At 42.7% G+C, this 15,853-nt stretch overlaps 2 protein-coding genes across 3 annotated transcripts; one reads left to right on the top strand and one right to left on the bottom strand.

Moving 5' to 3' along the window:
* Positions 1-332: 332 nt before the first annotated feature.
* rbbp5 (retinoblastoma binding protein 5) lies at positions 333-7,745 on the bottom strand. 2 transcript variants are annotated; one of them, XM_054785667.1, is made up of 14 exons: positions 7,600-7,745; positions 7,109-7,134; positions 6,811-6,983; positions 6,569-6,709; positions 6,321-6,483; positions 6,100-6,209; positions 4,842-4,961; positions 4,498-4,651; positions 4,348-4,419; positions 4,140-4,257; positions 3,791-3,860; positions 2,786-3,021; positions 2,421-2,645; positions 333-674 (listed from the first exon to the last, which is right to left on the bottom strand). In XM_054785667.1, exons 1-14 carry the CDS (start codon positions 7,616-7,618, stop codon positions 622-624), a joined length of 1,680 nt encoding a protein of 559 aa, XP_054641642.1. In that variant the 5' UTR covers positions 7,619-7,745; the 3' UTR covers positions 333-621. The 2 variants fall into 2 exon arrangements, with proteins under 2 accessions (XP_054641642.1, XP_054641643.1); XM_054785668.1 differs by having other exon boundaries at positions 2,568-2,645.
* Positions 7,746-9,698: 1,953 nt separating this feature from the next.
* On the top strand, positions 9,699-15,719 carry zgc:153675 (uncharacterized protein LOC768179 homolog). Its single transcript, XM_054784538.1, has 3 exons — positions 9,699-11,110; positions 12,896-12,983; positions 14,711-15,719. The coding sequence occupies exons 1-3, from the start codon at positions 11,102-11,104 to the stop codon at positions 14,995-14,997; spliced, it is 384 nt and encodes a 127-aa protein (XP_054640513.1). The 5' UTR covers positions 9,699-11,101; the 3' UTR covers positions 14,998-15,719.
* The last annotated feature ends 134 nt before the right edge of the window (positions 15,720-15,853 follow it).

The following is a 15,853-nucleotide window of genomic DNA, read 5'->3' as shown; positions in this document are numbered from 1 at the left end:
AATCTCTGTCAACGCTATACCCGGATACCAGGGCCATTTCTCTCTGATTGGTCAGAGTTGTTTATGGATTCAGCTGCCATATTATTTGACAACATGACTGACGTCAAAATTCAGAAGCGGAAACGTCGAGTTGATCATATGACACATAAGTCATGTTTGCGCCGTGTTTTAAAGTCATTCAGTTTGAAAAAACAAGACATTATTTCCATTTTTTCCTCTGCTGGCTTATCCTGACTAGGTTGAAGTAAAGATGTGGAATACGTAATTCCAAACTGTGAATTGTATAACTAATAACAATATATCACATGTACCACACAAAGATGTGTTTATGAATCAAAATGTTTTAATGTATTAAAAAAACAAAAACAAGAGCGCAAGTATACACACACACACACACACACACACACACACACACACACACGAATTCTATACATGACAATGCCTACAGGGGACAAGTGATCTCAACTGTTGTCAGTGGGCCGAGCTGTAGAAGTTCCCCCGTGATGCTTCAGCTGTGTGTGGGAGTGGAAAGAGTGTGCACACCAAACAGTCTGTATGTGACAGCAAGCTTTTGTGTGTCTTTGTCACAGCTTGTTGGTTGGTGCACATCCTCCCAACAGTTCAGTCCATCCCTCCTATGTCATGCTGCTTGTACGTCTGTGTCACCAGGGTCCCTGCAGAGGAGCACGCGTGTTGTCAGGTATGTGCACCAGAAACAATTACCACTACTGTATGTCAGTCAAACTTTGCTAAGCAAAGTACTATCATAGTAGAATAAATTACAACCTATAGGCAAAATCACTTGTTTTTGTCCTAAGGGGGAAAAGGAGTACTGGTTGTAGTGCAACTCTGATTATTGTTATGAAAGATTCCCATGCATTCCTTTAACTTTTGTTTGTGTTGGATGCCAGTCGTCTCCTTTTGCTCCCCAAAAGGAAGCATGTATGTACTTGCTTAAAAACAACTTCTACACAAACAAAGAACGTGTTTAAGATCAAGTTAGTCTCCTAAAAGACAGAAAGTCAACAGTGCAGCTTCATGTCACCTAACAAGGCCAAAGGAGCGAGGCGGGAGTGGGAGCAGGAGGGTCAAAGGCCAAGCAGGAAGTAGACGTAGACGTACCAAATAGCGGCACCAACCCACCGTCGGCCGTTGTGACGCCAATCTGCCAACAGGTGTCCAACTTCACTCAAGTTCTCAAATCCAATTAGGGAGTTAGAAAGCCACAGTCTGGGTACAAGGCATTACATCCCAACACAAGAGCTGAATCAAATATTGTACCTTTACAAAGATGATAATCCTCACTTCTGAATTGAATATTCAAGGAGGCAATTGGGGGCTTTTTTTTCCCCACACTTTTGACCATTACAAAGTGGGGCAGTGAGGCACTTGATACAACAGATGGCGCTGTGGTTGTTATAAAGTGAATTACTGCCACCTAAGTGACTAGAATGAGTCCACTGATGTTATCTTTGGATTTGGACTATAGGTCTTGTACAGGCGATCCTCGTTTTACGTTTCATGTTTATGACGCACTCCCATGAATTATCAATGCTGCACAAAAAGGAAAAGAGAACTAGATACGTGCGTGCGATGAAAGAATACGTAGGCAAAATAATACAGAGGCGTGCATTGCTTCACGAAGGAAGGACCCCACTTTTGTTCTTAAGACATTAACTTTAACTTTAACCTGCATTATGTCTCCAAAACTGATGCAGTGCTTCAAAGAAAAGGAAAGTTAAGTGAAATTAGACATTGTCAAATGCTCTGAAAGTGGAGAAATGCCTAACATTGGATGCATGCTTGGTCTAAGCTGCTCACATGCAGCAACCATCATCAAAGATAAAGATGGTATTCCTGATGTGAAAGGATCTCCCATGAAATGGACAGTGATAACTAGGCAGTGTAGTGGTGTCATCATTGAGATGTTCTCCTTCCATTGAGCCTGTCTCTCCTTCTCTTGCAACGCCCCCTCCAGTGTGCAAGACAATTACATATTACTGTATTATATGTCCTTCATGTGTTCTGTGAACAGTGTGAGTAACTTCGGTGTCATTTACGTAGGCGTCATTACGTACCTGCACCTACCTGCATATTATCTAGGCACAGGTTCTGACTTACACTAAAGTGCGTCATACAATGCCATCGTAGGAACGCAACTCATACGTAGAGTGAGGACCTCCAGTACATGATCCTATGAGATTCAAACTGTGGCTTCAGAACTGTTGGAGTTGCGTATGCTAATTTGTGGGTTCATTTTGACCTGGCGGCGGGTTGTTGTTGTTGTTGTTGGGAAGAAGCACAACAGGGAGGGGTGGGGGTGCTTGGAGACAGGCTGAGCTGGTGTACATCAGTGTAGCAGGACAGAAGGACCAGCAGAGCCCCCCCCTCAGCAGCAGCAGGGGCAATGACATGCTTACCTGTGCCCAGAACCCCTTCTGCCCTGCCCTTCATCCCTCCTCCTCCGCCTCCGCCTCCTGGGCCAGAGCCGCCCAGGACCTCCATGCCGAAGGAGGGCCGCTCGCCCCTGTAGGGCTTGGGCCTGAAGGGGAAGTCTTTGTCTTTACCTTTGGAGCCCTTGGGCCGGCCAGCTGCCTTCTTCTTAGACTTGCCATCCCCCTTCACGCCCAGTAGGGGGTGCACCTCTGAGGATTTAATGAAACACAGTCACAGCTGGGCATGGGATATCAATGTAGAATTTAAAACATGTTGACATTTAGGAAAAATTCAAATCTAAGGTATTATTTTCTTCTTGGTGTGCCAGTGTGACACTTGCTGTTCTTACCGTCAACAGGCACCCCCTGCAGTTCAATGTTAGTAGTACGGGCCTTCTTCTTGGTCGGGCCTCCTTCAGAGGAAGGCTGCCGCTGCTTTTTATCACCACCTGCCTGCACATCCTCTGTTGCTCCAGTCTGAGTCTGAGCATCCGGTGGGGGACCAAAGGGGTTTTCTTCGGGGTCCTCAACCTCAGGAGCGATGGGCAAGTACAACAAAGCCTTATAATCCTCCAGTTCCTCATCACTGTAGGACATAAAAAAGACCAAATTGTTCATTCAGCCTACATAAAGTGTGTAGAACATGTGCTTCACATGCAGAGTAAACATAAAACTGTTTGTCACTGGGTCTGTGCTCGACTGAGTGTCACTTTAGTTCAGGGATAGGCAATTATTTTTCCCAAGGGGCTGAAGTAAATTAAGTTTAAGTCTAAATTAATAACATCAATTCTATCTCTTTATAAAAGTCGAATCCATTGTTTTGACAAGATGTGACTGGTAAGAGTGAATGTATTGGGAAATAAGCTTCGCAAAACCACGCTTGAGTGAGACAAATGTAGTCTTCTGTTAGGCATCAACAAGTGCATCAAAGTCATGCTGAATATTTCAGGCGGATATGCGAAGAACATTTTTTAGCAACGCTGGTCTCGCCTGCTTCTTCCCTGGATGTATGATGCGTCTTTAAAAAGCTTTGTTTTTGCAGCTTAGCTAGCAATGCCTCAGATGTCCATGCCTGTTTGTCATCAGTCAGGTTTCTGAATTTCTCTGCGTGCTAGGTCTCGTAATTGCAATTCAATCACACATTCAACATATGCCTTTACCACTGACTTCAATAAATCACTTCACTTCCATCCTTTGTTAAAAACTCTGCTTTCTGCATCAATCTTTCTTTTTTTAGCATGAGCGGATATTTTTGTGGGTAAACTCATGCTGTTAAACTTTAGGATGCTGTTTGCTTTGAGCAGTGACTCTGAGCGGCTGCACTGTCAAGATCAATGAGCAATGGTTTTCTTCACCTGCTGCAAAAAGCCACAATGGGGTCCACCGTGGTGACGTCCACCTCCTCGTCCTCTGCTGCGTCTGCACCTGCAACAGAAGTGAGTTAACATCTGAGGCCAGAACAACCAGTGAGACCAGCCAATTACACATTAGCAGTGCACTATGTGACACTATGTGAGGCTAGAGCTGCTTCAATCATAACTGCTCATAATTACTGTCCTCAGAGTGAGATGTTGCACACCAGTACTGAATTAATGACACAAATGAAACATAATTGTTGCTCCATGTTGGAGGAGCCATGCAACATATGAGGCCGAGGAGATGGTGTTCAGCTGTGTTCAAGACTGGCTATTTTTTTTTTTTTACCTGTCTGCTCCGGTTCACTCTTGTCTTCATCCTCAATGTCAAATTCAGACTCTCTCTCCTCATACTCAACATTTTCATCCAGTTCCTTGAAGTCTGGGGCAAAAGCACTCCAGTTTTCCTGCAGACAAACAGCAGTTTCAGCTTAAATAGTATTATACTGTAGTTTAGCCGCCATGCTGGAGAAGAGGCGCTGTTCATTCCAACTAACCACTTGGTTCTGGGCCCAGATGGACACCACTCCACTTGAGATGGAAGCAATAATGGGCCGTACAGGATGCCACTGCACAGTAGATAAAGATGAGATGGGTCACTTATCTGATAAGCAAATACAACAGCACACATTCCAGGAGGCCCTTACAGCAACGTCTAGCAGCAGCTCTCCTCTGGTTCCATGAAGGATCTTCACCAGGTTACCAATGCTCTTCTCCCAGATGTACAATGCATGCTGTCGGGCCGAGCCGGCAACGATGTATTCACCATCGCCAGAGAAGCAGCAGCGCTTCCACGGAGTCCTGAACATTGGAAACAACGGCAGACAGTAAGGCAAGAATCAATTAGATGGGAAAGATGATCAGTGCAAAAAGTGTTACAACAAATCAGCAAAGGTCACTCTTTCTAGAATCTACTGATACTGTGCATGTAACAATCTAGCAGTCTGTGTTAGCAGTCTGCCTGATATAGTCAGGTCAGTTGATGGCTAACCTGTTGACCAGGTCTTGTAGCTTCTGCATCGGTTCCGGCTCGCCGTCTCGGCCGCAGGTCAGAATCTCCCTGCCGTCGTAGACTCGGATGATACGGTCTGCCGTGTTAATTAGGAAGCAACTGCAATACAAGGCTCGTGTAAAATACCAAACAAATGGATTTTACTATGTGGCAACAACCAGCAGAGGGTGCACAGGGTTTCTGCCACATGTAATTGATCATGGGGCATCACCACGGCAAAATAAAAGCCATCTTAAAATTAGGTGTTTTATGTTGTTTTTGTTTTTTTTCACACAAAAAACAATTTTAAGAAATATTGTATGAATGGATAAATATATATATTCTATATAGATACATACATAGCCTATTTACGCACATATTGACCACAATTAATTAAAATAAAATTTCAAATATCACAAAAATGTTTCACTACACTTTATTTTGAAAAACGTGCACGGGAATCGCCTGTCTACCCTGTTGGCACTTGGCAGATAAAGACAGGAAGAAAACACCAAAGGCATTTAAAGTTAATTAATACATTTCCTTGTTCAAGCCTGTGAAAATGACCCATAATGAACATTATTGCTGACATTTATACAGAGCTCTATACAGGGCTCCAGACTGTGACTAAATGGTCGCATTTTGTGACAAAAATTTGAAAAACTGCAAGTGAATTTGACATCTACTCGTGTATGTGCAACCAGATAACAGTATGCATCCCGTCTTGAGTTGACAAGGGACACCCTTTGTCCCTTACTACAGTGAGAGTGGAAAAATAGTCAAATTTGGAGTCAAATAACAACAGCTTGTCACAGGCATGTCAACAGCATGCCTCCAACTCTGCCACCTCTGGCCAAGTTTTCCAAAGAGCATTAGAACTCTTTTTGGGAAAAAAACCTAGAAAAATCAAGTGCTCTCAGCCAGGCTGCAAACATTGCCATTAAATTAACAGATTTTCAATCTCTTCTGTTCATTTTATGTTGGTTGTTAAATAAGTTAATTAAACAGTTATTAATAAATAAGTGCTAAAAAATTGTCATTGTAAAATAAATTAAAATTTGTCATAAGAAACAAAAAAAATCTGCTGCCACAGCGGCGGCAGTCCATCTCCCATGCAGCCCACCACTACACCTTCAAAAAATCCTAGGGGAAACCCTGTTGCAGATAGCTCAGAACCAACCGGTTTGTTACCAGAACAGGCTGCTGTTTGGTTCTAGATTACTTTGAAGTAAATGTCAGACTTGCTGTGTCCTCTCACCTGCCCTTGCGTGCAAATTCAATGGACTTGATGGCCGTGGTGTTGCTCGTGCCAGTGGTCACTCGGAATGACGCCACCAGCTCCTGAGTGTTTGTGTTCAACACCAGAATCTGCAACAATCACAGCAGCATTTGTTTTACTCTTTCTCTCTGATTGAACATTGGGAGCTTTACATAGTGATTTGAAATACATTTAAGTGTGCTGTCTTTTAGAGAGCTGACCTTTCCTTTGGCGTTCCCAGTGTAGATGTACTCGCCTCGCCTATCAAAGGCTGCCACCACATTCAGGTCCGAGTCATCGTCCACAGGAAGGACGACGTGTTTGGAGTCGGATAGAGTCAAAAGGACTGGGGCTGACTTCATGGGACACACCAGTACCTTGTCCCTAAGGAAGAGGCAACCATCTCACTAATGTTCATGTCCATGGTGTGTCTGTGGAAAATATACAGAGATGCAGATGGGCCACTTACATGTCTCTGGGGTGGCACTGCAGTTTTAGGATGGGGGAGGGAAAGCGGAAGCGCTGGTCACAGTCGCCAGTCAGCACATCCCACTGCGACACGATGTTGTCTGTGGATGCACTCACCAGCTTGTGGCCGTCTCGACTCCAACTGGACAAATACAACAACGTTGTGTCTTCCATCATCATGCTATTGTTGCCACATTTAAGCTACAATAATGTCTTTGTTACATTGAGGACAGAGTGTCTCACCATAAGGAGCAGACCGGGTGGATGTGTGCGCTGATGATCTTGGCAATACCCCGCGTGAGGAAGTCCCAGATGACGATGCGGCCGTCGTTGCAGCCCACCGCAAGGAGGGTCCCCCAGCGGTTGAAGGTGCATGTAAGAGCCATGCTGATACAGTCGAGAGTTCCATCTGCCTCCTGGTAACACAGATGACACAAACAGAAGCTAGGGTGTGGTTAAAGCCTAATTATACCACCTATCTATTGGTAACAATACAAAACATCACCACGTTTGGCTTTATTTATATATGTGTTTGTTTTACCTCTGGATAGTTCTGCCCAAAAGATTCTAGGAGATAAATAAAAAAGAGAGACGAATAGCATGGATGCACATCAGACTGACTTTCAACATAAATTTAATTTAAACAATTCCAAGATCATTTAAAAATATATTCGCTGGTATTAATGAGCAGGACGTCATTAAACGTTTATCTATCTAATAAAAAGGTAGGATACTTTACAAACATTTGCATCTTAAAATTACACGCAAGGTATCGTCTAACGTTAGCTTGGTGACACATTACTAATTTTCATTCTAAAAGCAAACCTTCAGTAATTATCAAGTATAATGATATTTAGTAATAACATTAAGGTAAAGCGGTGATATGATGGATTGAAAAGTGTGACTTTTAAGGTCCTTTCTCGTGCTGCGCTATCTTATGTCGGGCTAGCTTATGATGCTAACCATAACAAACACTTAAGAAATGTAAGAGAAGGTACAAGCTCTGTGAGAAAATAAGTGTTTCTTAATTACCGAGCAGCTCAAGATTCATCGCTGGGTGAGGGAGCGTCCAATAATACTCAATAACTTGATTTCACTTATTATTTACTCCACTGTTCTCTCGTATTTATTATATTTGTCTTGTGTCGACACTGCCGCCGAGCTTCCAGCAAGGACCCCAAAAATTATGCCAGCGAGAATATGCCTGAACAAAACTAAGATCAGATGCGATTGACAAACAGCGACCTCCTGTGTCCACATTTTGTTGCAGTGTGTTTTTTAAAATAAGAAATTACAGACGATAGACTAAAAAATTAGCTGTTTCACTTAAAAAGAAAAGACAAGGAAAAAAATGACAAAGGTAATTATTAAGCATGTATTGTTGTGGATTAGAGTTAAATATTGTGCGTGCCCATAAATGGTTAAGTTGTATCACATTGCTGTTCACTTGATTGTTCACTTGATTGACTGGTCTAATTTATCAGTTCGATTTGCTATGGAAATGTTATGGTCAGTGGTGTGCATGCATTCCATGGATTAGTGTTAGGTCAAAAGCTGTTGTGTGTCAATCAAAGTGGCTTCCTGTGTTATCATGCTGCACTTGACCTTTGACACATCTATACACTGGCTTTATGGCTTCAGTCTGTATGTGTCACTGTGTGGGTTCAACATGTCTGATTCCTCAAATGCACATCAAATACATTATATAGCTATTCAGAGTCTCAGAGTCATGTCCCCAAAGTTCAGCCAGGCCAAGAGGAAGAAAAAAAACAACTGCAGTTTATAACTGCTGGTGGTGTGGGATCCGGAGCTGGATCCGGAGATAAAGTTGCACCACCCCTTAGCAATTTCCTGCCTCCAGAATAAAGGCCCAAGATAAATAGAATTCAGTGCAATAACATGTACTTGTATCTCCCATTTAAGCATGACGTTCAGCTAGATAGTGTACACCATTGGTTTATCGCAGAGACACAAACTTTTTCTCAATCTCTCTATCCCACTTTTATGGCTTTTTGTGATTAGAAATCAGTTAAGCATGTCACTGCACCGTGCCAGAGGATCTGGTCTGAACTTTGAACTCTGTCTTTGTACACCACTTTCAGCTCAGAAGGTCCAACAGAGTTAGCCAGGTCTAAACATTTATTAAATGATGGTGTAAAATGCAACATGATGTCTTTTAGTTTATTTCAGCCTTTTGGCAGGTGGCACGGTGGTCTAGTGGTTAGCATGTTGGCCAACAAGGTAACAGCCTGGAGATCGGGATCTGGGTTCCATTCTCCCTTGGGCATTTCTGCTTGGAGTTTTCATGTTCTCCCCGTGTGTGCGTGGGTTTTCTCCGGATACTGTGGTTTCCTCCCACATCCAAAAGGTTAGGTTAATTGGCGACTCAAAATTGTCCATAGGTATAAATGTGAGTGGGAATGGTTGTTTGTCTATATGTGCCCTGCGATTGGCTGGCAACCAGTCCAGGGTGTACCCCGCCTGTCGACCGAAGTCAGGATAGGCTCCAGCATGGCCCCGCAACCCTAAAGAGGAGAAGCGGTATCGAAAATGGATGGATGGTTCTTGTCTTCCTCTTTCATTTCATGTATTATTTGCAATCAATTGATATTTTATTGAAAACAAATGACCATTTCCTTAGTGCAGGGGTGTCCAGAATGTTTTTACCGAGAGACACTTACAGAAATATAAAGAGTGCAGGGGGCCACTTTGATACATTTCGTACATTACAGATGCCAACACCAGTTCAATGTAGAGCAATATATGCTAAGCTATTTCAAGAAAACATTGACATCTTAGCTTTGAGTTGTAGGTGTAAGCAAATACTTAATTTGCTTACAATTTCTAATGCAATACTATCATTCATTATTCATTATCATTCATCTTCTATGCCGCTTATCCTCACTAGGGTCGCAGGTATGCTGGAGCCTATCCCAGCTGACTTCGGGCGAGAGGCGGGGTACACCCTGTACTTGTCACCAACCAATCGCAGGGCACATATAGACAAACAACCATTCACACTCACATTCATACCTATGGACAATTTAGAGTTTCCAATTAACCAAACATGCATGTTTTTGGAATGTGGGAGGAAACCGGAGTACCCGGAGAAAACCCACGAACATGCAAATCCACACAGAGATGCCCAACGGAGATTCGATCCCGATCTCCCGACTGTGTGGCCAACATGCTAACCACTAGGCCACCATGCGGCCTAAGGCTAAATTAATATTTCATTAATTGGTTGGGTTTTTTTTAAACTGTGGACACTCCTGGCTTAAGGGAACCACAGGGAGGGCGGGCTACAGTAAAGCTACAGTCAGCATGATTAATCATAAAACTTCCAAGTGAAATAACCATTTAGCTAGTGAGCAGACTAAAAAGGCAATACACCAATTGGCTGAATTCTTTTTGGTCATGTGTTGACTAGTTGCTAGGCCAAGTTCATCGGGGCTAAATTAGGACTGCCCTGTAGAGACTTCTCAGGTAATAATTATCCCCCAGGAGAATTTTAAGGAGCTCAGGAAATAGGAGAATTTCCCCATATTTACACTCACGAGAAGATGATAAACATTCATATTTCCAATCATTTGTGGTGGAGGGTGAAATAAACATGACATTGTAACTAGCAACTTAAGATGACAGCTAACAACTGTGACAGATTCTAAAAGCAGGGAAGAAGTGGACTAAATTACATACACACCTTTTAGAAAAATGTCAATTTACAAAATGAAAAAACTTTTGTCAGTGCAGGTACAAGGATGTGGACTGGGTTTGTCTTGGGCCACCAATTACTAAATACGCCCCTGATTAAAAGCTTGTCTGCGTTCGTTGGTTTTTAGGAGGTGTACACGCTCTGCAGCAGAGTTTTAAGGAAGAGGAGCGAGCCAGCTTTGATCTGACAAGCGCTTTGCTTGATGCAGAAGTATAACATTTTAGGTCATCTAGTGGCCTGCTATGCATCCTGCAGTGTTTTCATTCGGATTGCTTAATAACGTTCACTGCTTTGTATTGAATTGAAAAAAAGCATATTGGAATATTAGAAAACAGGAAAACAGTACCATCTGGTGGAGCACTGACGTCCTGTCACTACCGAAGTGTCGCCATTTCAAACCCCCAAAAGAAAAAAACATTCGAATTGTACAGCGTTTTAATTTGAAGGATCTGCGCGGAAGTGCTGTGTGTGTGTTTGCCTGTTCCTGTTCCTGTTCCTGTTCCTGTGCGTGTGCGTGTATGTGTATGTGTGTGTGCAGGACGCCACGTCGGCAGAAGCTATCAGGCTGAGAGAGAAGAAGAAGAAGAGAAGAAGAAGAAGAAGATTATTGTTGCGTGGCGTAGCCCGCAAAGCCAACACAAGTTGGTGCAGAAGAAGAGGACAAGGTCCGTACGTTGATGAGCTCCAGAGGCCCGGCAGGAGAGCAAATAAGGCCGGCCACAGTGTGAGGCATCCCGCTTGGAGCTCGTCATTAATTTAGAGAAGCTGCTCCAGAGTCAAGTTTCTAGTAAAGCCAGGTGTGTCTGAAGCTGAGCCACCATGGTCAAGGTAGGAAGTCACATCCTGATCGCTAACGTGTCAATAAAAGTGACCAGCATTCGTCATAAATGCACTTTTACACTTCTGAGTGGAAGTCAAAGCAATTTTTTTTACGTTCAAGGCAACGCACATGTTGTTTCCTCCCGCACGCCCCATCATTTAACAACATGCAGATGTTCTTATTGGGGTAAGATTTGCTTAAATGCATTTATGTAAAAAAAAAAAAAAGCATACGGGTCCCTTACTTTATGTAATAGTTTGTACAAATGAACCAGTTATCACATAACTTCGCCGTTTTGTGGGTCACACCAGCAAAAAATGTGCGTGAGGAGGAGCTGGAGGTGATAATATTCTTCAAGAAAATCACGTTATAGCATTAGCATTATTCTCCTTAGTGCCCTATGGGAGCTTTCCTTTCATTCATTTATTTGGAGCTTAATTGCAAAAGTAACACTAACCATCATCATATACGTATATCCCATGAAATGTATCAGTACTCACATTCACCTCATATTCCTGTAAGTATTTATAGTACAGTTTGAATTTCAAACTCAATGATAAAAGCTGCCAGCCTTGAATGTTGCATTAAAGAACTGAACTGGCAAACATTGGAATGAATGTAAATACCATTACAGGAAGCCAATATCGTTTAAAGATAAGTAATCGGAATCATCTGGTATGAAAGACTGACTCTGATTAAATAATTAGGGGCCGTTTTGTTTTTAGAAAGTCTTCTATACTAAATTTATGGAAGATATGATTCTGCTGATGTGTGCTTTCTATTATGAGCATTTGTGTGTTAAGTGTTGCCTTGAGCTTTTATTTGTTTTTAGAATTGTTTGACAGGCTTCTCCACACTCACGCTCAACCAAGGATATCAAATGTGCAGCCCGGTGGCCACTAGTGGCACACGGCTTGTTTTTTTATTGGGCCGCAGCACTTTGTAAAAATAAAATTAAAACCACAAAAATGATCAAAAATAGAGCGAGAAGGCACAGTGTAATGAGAAAAAAAACAGAAGTGTTAATACAGTGGAACCTTGGTTAGCATCATTAATTAGTTCCAGAAGGTCTGACTCTAACCGAAACAGACACTAACCGAATAAAATTTTTGCATAAGAAATAATGTAAATGTAATTACTGTAATTTCCGGTGTATACGCCGCTACTTTTTTCTCATGCTTTGAACCCTGCGGCTTGTACAGTGACGTGACTAATTTATGGCAAAAACGTACATTTCCTATGATGCTTAGAGTGCAGCTTCAGAACATAAGGAAGCTAAAAGCGTAAAGCTAAAACTGCGCTTTGAAATCTTATGCCGTGATCTCTGACACATCTTAAGTGAGTTTTATCAAGTGTAAAATTACTACAGCTTCTGTTTGGACTATTTGGACTATCAACCGTCCACTATCTCCAGTGGGTTTCGAAAGGCTGGACTGAATGAAGAGGATAGCTCAAACTAAATGGCTAATTTGCGTCAAGGCAACAAAGAGCAGCAACGAGAGAGGGAGACTGACAACGTGTGTGATGAAGGAATTATGAGGCTGTTCAGTTGCGATGCTTATCAAGACTTGCATTTATTTAATCAAAAGTTTAAAGAAACCTAACATCTTTCTGTGTACTAAATATCCCATTGTACGATGTAGACACCTGTGGCTTAGACATGATTCCAGTTGTCAAATATAAATATCTTCCATGTCATGCCATGCCATGAAATGATATAGTCTTATCCTGGTGTTTTTTGTTTTGTTTTTTACACTAGTAACATAAAATTTAGCTTGTTCCCTATCCTCCAGAATGTGAATAGCGTCAGTGTGGAGCCCCAGCCCGGGACCAGCATGGCCTCGGGCCAAATGGAACCCGCCTGCAGTCAGCCCACAGAGGGTAAGCCGTCACCCCCACTCCCTCAACTAAACCCTGGCACATCCCCAGGGAACATGGTGCAATCTGTGTTACATGTTGCCTCCTTCTATTTCAGACACTCTGCCTGTGTGGGAATATGTTTGTTTGTTGGCGGTAGACGGGCTAGTTGCAGCCTCACACTGCTTGTGTCCATGTATGTCATTCAGTAGACCTCCACCAAGGCTGAACAATCCTAAAGTCATCAAGGCTACATTGTTCTACTACAGTCCAGTAGACGGGTGTAATGCTACAATACATTACTTAGTGGGTCACACATGGCAAGGTTTTTCTCTTTCGGAGCTCTGCTGGATCTGGTGGGTCACTCCCTCCACTTGGCCCCAATACAAGTGGACTGTGATGGAAATTTTGCTGGTTGATAATTGTGCTACAAATTATCGGCGATAATGGATATTATGTACAACATTTTTTACACAATTTTTTCATTAATTGTCATGAGATGTAATTCACACATGAACCACTAGATGGTACTCAAGTATAGTGTAGCTGTGTGAGCTGCATTAGCTTGACACAGAAGTTGCCTGTATCGTTGTTAAAATTTATGCCGTATAACCTTATTGAATGGTTGCATTTCTTTTGCAATGCAGCGAGCGACACTTTCTGTGACCGCGCACCATTTTTCACTGGTTTTCACTGGACCATACGCCTCAGTAAGCATTGACTGTCGGGATGAGGGCTCCACTGCCCGAGGCACTTCCATCCGTATTTTTTTTTCCCCAGTTGAGAAAACTCTCCATGTTGGTGGTAGGTGTTCATGCGCTCACCTTGTTGGTTCGGAACCAATGCGCACAGACAGATGACAAGTGAACCCTCTTGCCATCCAGCCTGTGTCGTGCAGCGAGACGAGCAGATGAAAAACACACGCATACATGCACATGTCAATTTATCAAGGGCGTCATAGTTATTGACCTGGTTCTTTTTTATTGTTTGATTTATCGATGATCGTGACAGGCCTACTCACAATTTTAGCAAAAGTGGGGAAAAATATCCAACATCCAAAGTAACATTTAATAAGTTCTATCATAAAGTTTTATGGAACTAGTTCAAGTATTTTTTTTGTATTATCCTGGCCGCTAATATCAACGAAAACCTGAAGGACCTCCTTGGTGGAGGTCATCATCAAGGTGATCATAGAAGTCACACTCCTAAAATGCTTGTCCTACATAGCTTCCCACATTCCAGAGTCTTCACACGCCACAGCTCAGTCCTGATAAATATTTTAACATGGCAAGACAAAGTAGACACCTTAAAACCTTTCTGTTGGAATACACGTTAGTCATGCTACAATGTCGCCACCTAGAATCTTGACGTAAGGGTAAAGGTGGAAGTGCATGAAGCAAATATAGGAAATCTCCCCACGGCTAGACAAACATCACTAATTTTACATTGATCACATCTTGAAGCCATTGAGGCAACATGGAGTGCACTGCTTGGCTGCAACCAGCAGAGGAGCTGTTGACTCAACTAGTTGGCTGTCTAAAGTCAGCTAGAGGAAGTGGAGCAGAGCTCCACTATTCTCATCAATTTCAATAATATATATAGATTAACATAAGAAATAATATTGAAAGCGGGATTTTTGCTCCTTAGTAGATTTCGTACATAGCAGATTTTAACTACAAATGGGTAACAAGCTATGTTGTTGGTGTCTGTGCTTCACGTCTTTTTTTTTTCTTTTTTTTTTTTGCCGGCAGATGCAGCCAAGGACCACGTGGCGCCACAGCCTGGCATGGTTTGGCGTGTGACCGGAGGCCTCTTCAACGTCACCAAAGGCGTAGTGGGCGCAGCCGTGGGTGGAGTGGCCTGGGTGGGCGGCAAAAGTCTGGAGATCACCAAGTCGGCCGTGACCACGGTGCCCTCTATGGGGGTGGGGCTGGTGAAGGGCGGCGTGTCGGCTGTTGCGGGCGGCGTCACCTCGGTGGGTTCCACGGTGGCCAACAAGGTCCCATTCACTGCCAAGAGGAAGGACAAGGCAGAATAAAGATGACGATGATAACGACATGACCCGCCCTGAGCCAACAAGACCGACTTCCACAAAGGGTCCGCAGTGCTCTTTCGGTCTTGAACATCATGTTTTGACACCAGACTTTTTCATCATGTTCAATACAAACAAAATCCAAATACACCAGAACCATGGCGGCCTCCTCCAACGCTCTTAATGGACTTTAAACACCTGACTCCAGGCAGGTTACACAGACTGGAAATCCGTATAGAACCTGGTGGGTGTGTTGATGAATGGTGTGTGTTTGCAGTGCACACTGACTGCCATATTCTCTTCAGTCCACACATTTGGTCAAATGACTTTGTCTTTTTGCAAAAGTATTGAATGAAATGTTTTGGTGTTCTTCAGTTTCAGCCTCCACTCTCAGTCTGACCTTTTTATACAAAGGAAGAGCTTTTGTCAGAATAACTGTCTTTGGATAAAAACAAATGTATAGCTGCACCCTCGCAAGAAATTCTTTTCCTGAGCGACATTTTTGTTGAAATATTTTGTTGTCTGCAATCGATCTCAAAATGCTGGTTAAGAGTTAAGATATGTTCACTTGACTGAAAAAGTGCCTGATCAGACATTAATTCATAAACTCTGCTGTGTGTTAACATTTTATATGAAATTTCAACACTGGGAGTGAGCTGTTGCTGATGGGACTTAGCAGTGTAAATGTCTTTTTGTGTTTGTGTTCAAAAAACAATCAATAAAGTAGTTTGAAAGGTAAATATTACATTTTTACTGCGTGGTTTTGTGCAAGACTACAGTATATTGTCCTGACAAATTACAACTTTAAATTAGATTAAATGTAACATGGAGCCCTTGAGTGCGTCCCGACAGAAATTAAAGA

This window comes from Dunckerocampus dactyliophorus, chromosome 8 (assembly GCF_027744805.1).
Source record: "Dunckerocampus dactyliophorus isolate RoL2022-P2 chromosome 8, RoL_Ddac_1.1, whole genome shotgun sequence".
Lineage (NCBI taxonomy): Eukaryota > Metazoa > Chordata > Actinopteri > Syngnathiformes > Syngnathidae > Dunckerocampus > Dunckerocampus dactyliophorus.
Note: the sequence above shows the minus strand (reverse complement) of the source record. Positions and strands in the feature narration are given on the sequence as shown.

Excerpts from the sequence above, each read along its gene's own strand:
- rbbp5 (XM_054785667.1), bottom strand. Across the intron at positions 6,710-6,810 it reads CACCCGGTCTGCTCCTTATG|TTGGAGTCGAGACGGCCACA; the intron begins GTGAGACACTCT and ends GTATTTGTCCAG. Across the intron at positions 4,652-4,841 it reads CTACAAGACCTGGTCAACAG|GACTCCGTGGAAGCGCTGCT; the intron begins GTTAGCCATCAA and ends TCCAATGTTCAG.
- zgc:153675 (XM_054784538.1), top strand. Across the intron at positions 12,984-14,710 it reads CTGCAGTCAGCCCACAGAGG|ATGCAGCCAAGGACCACGTG; the intron begins GTAAGCCGTCAC and ends TTTTGCCGGCAG.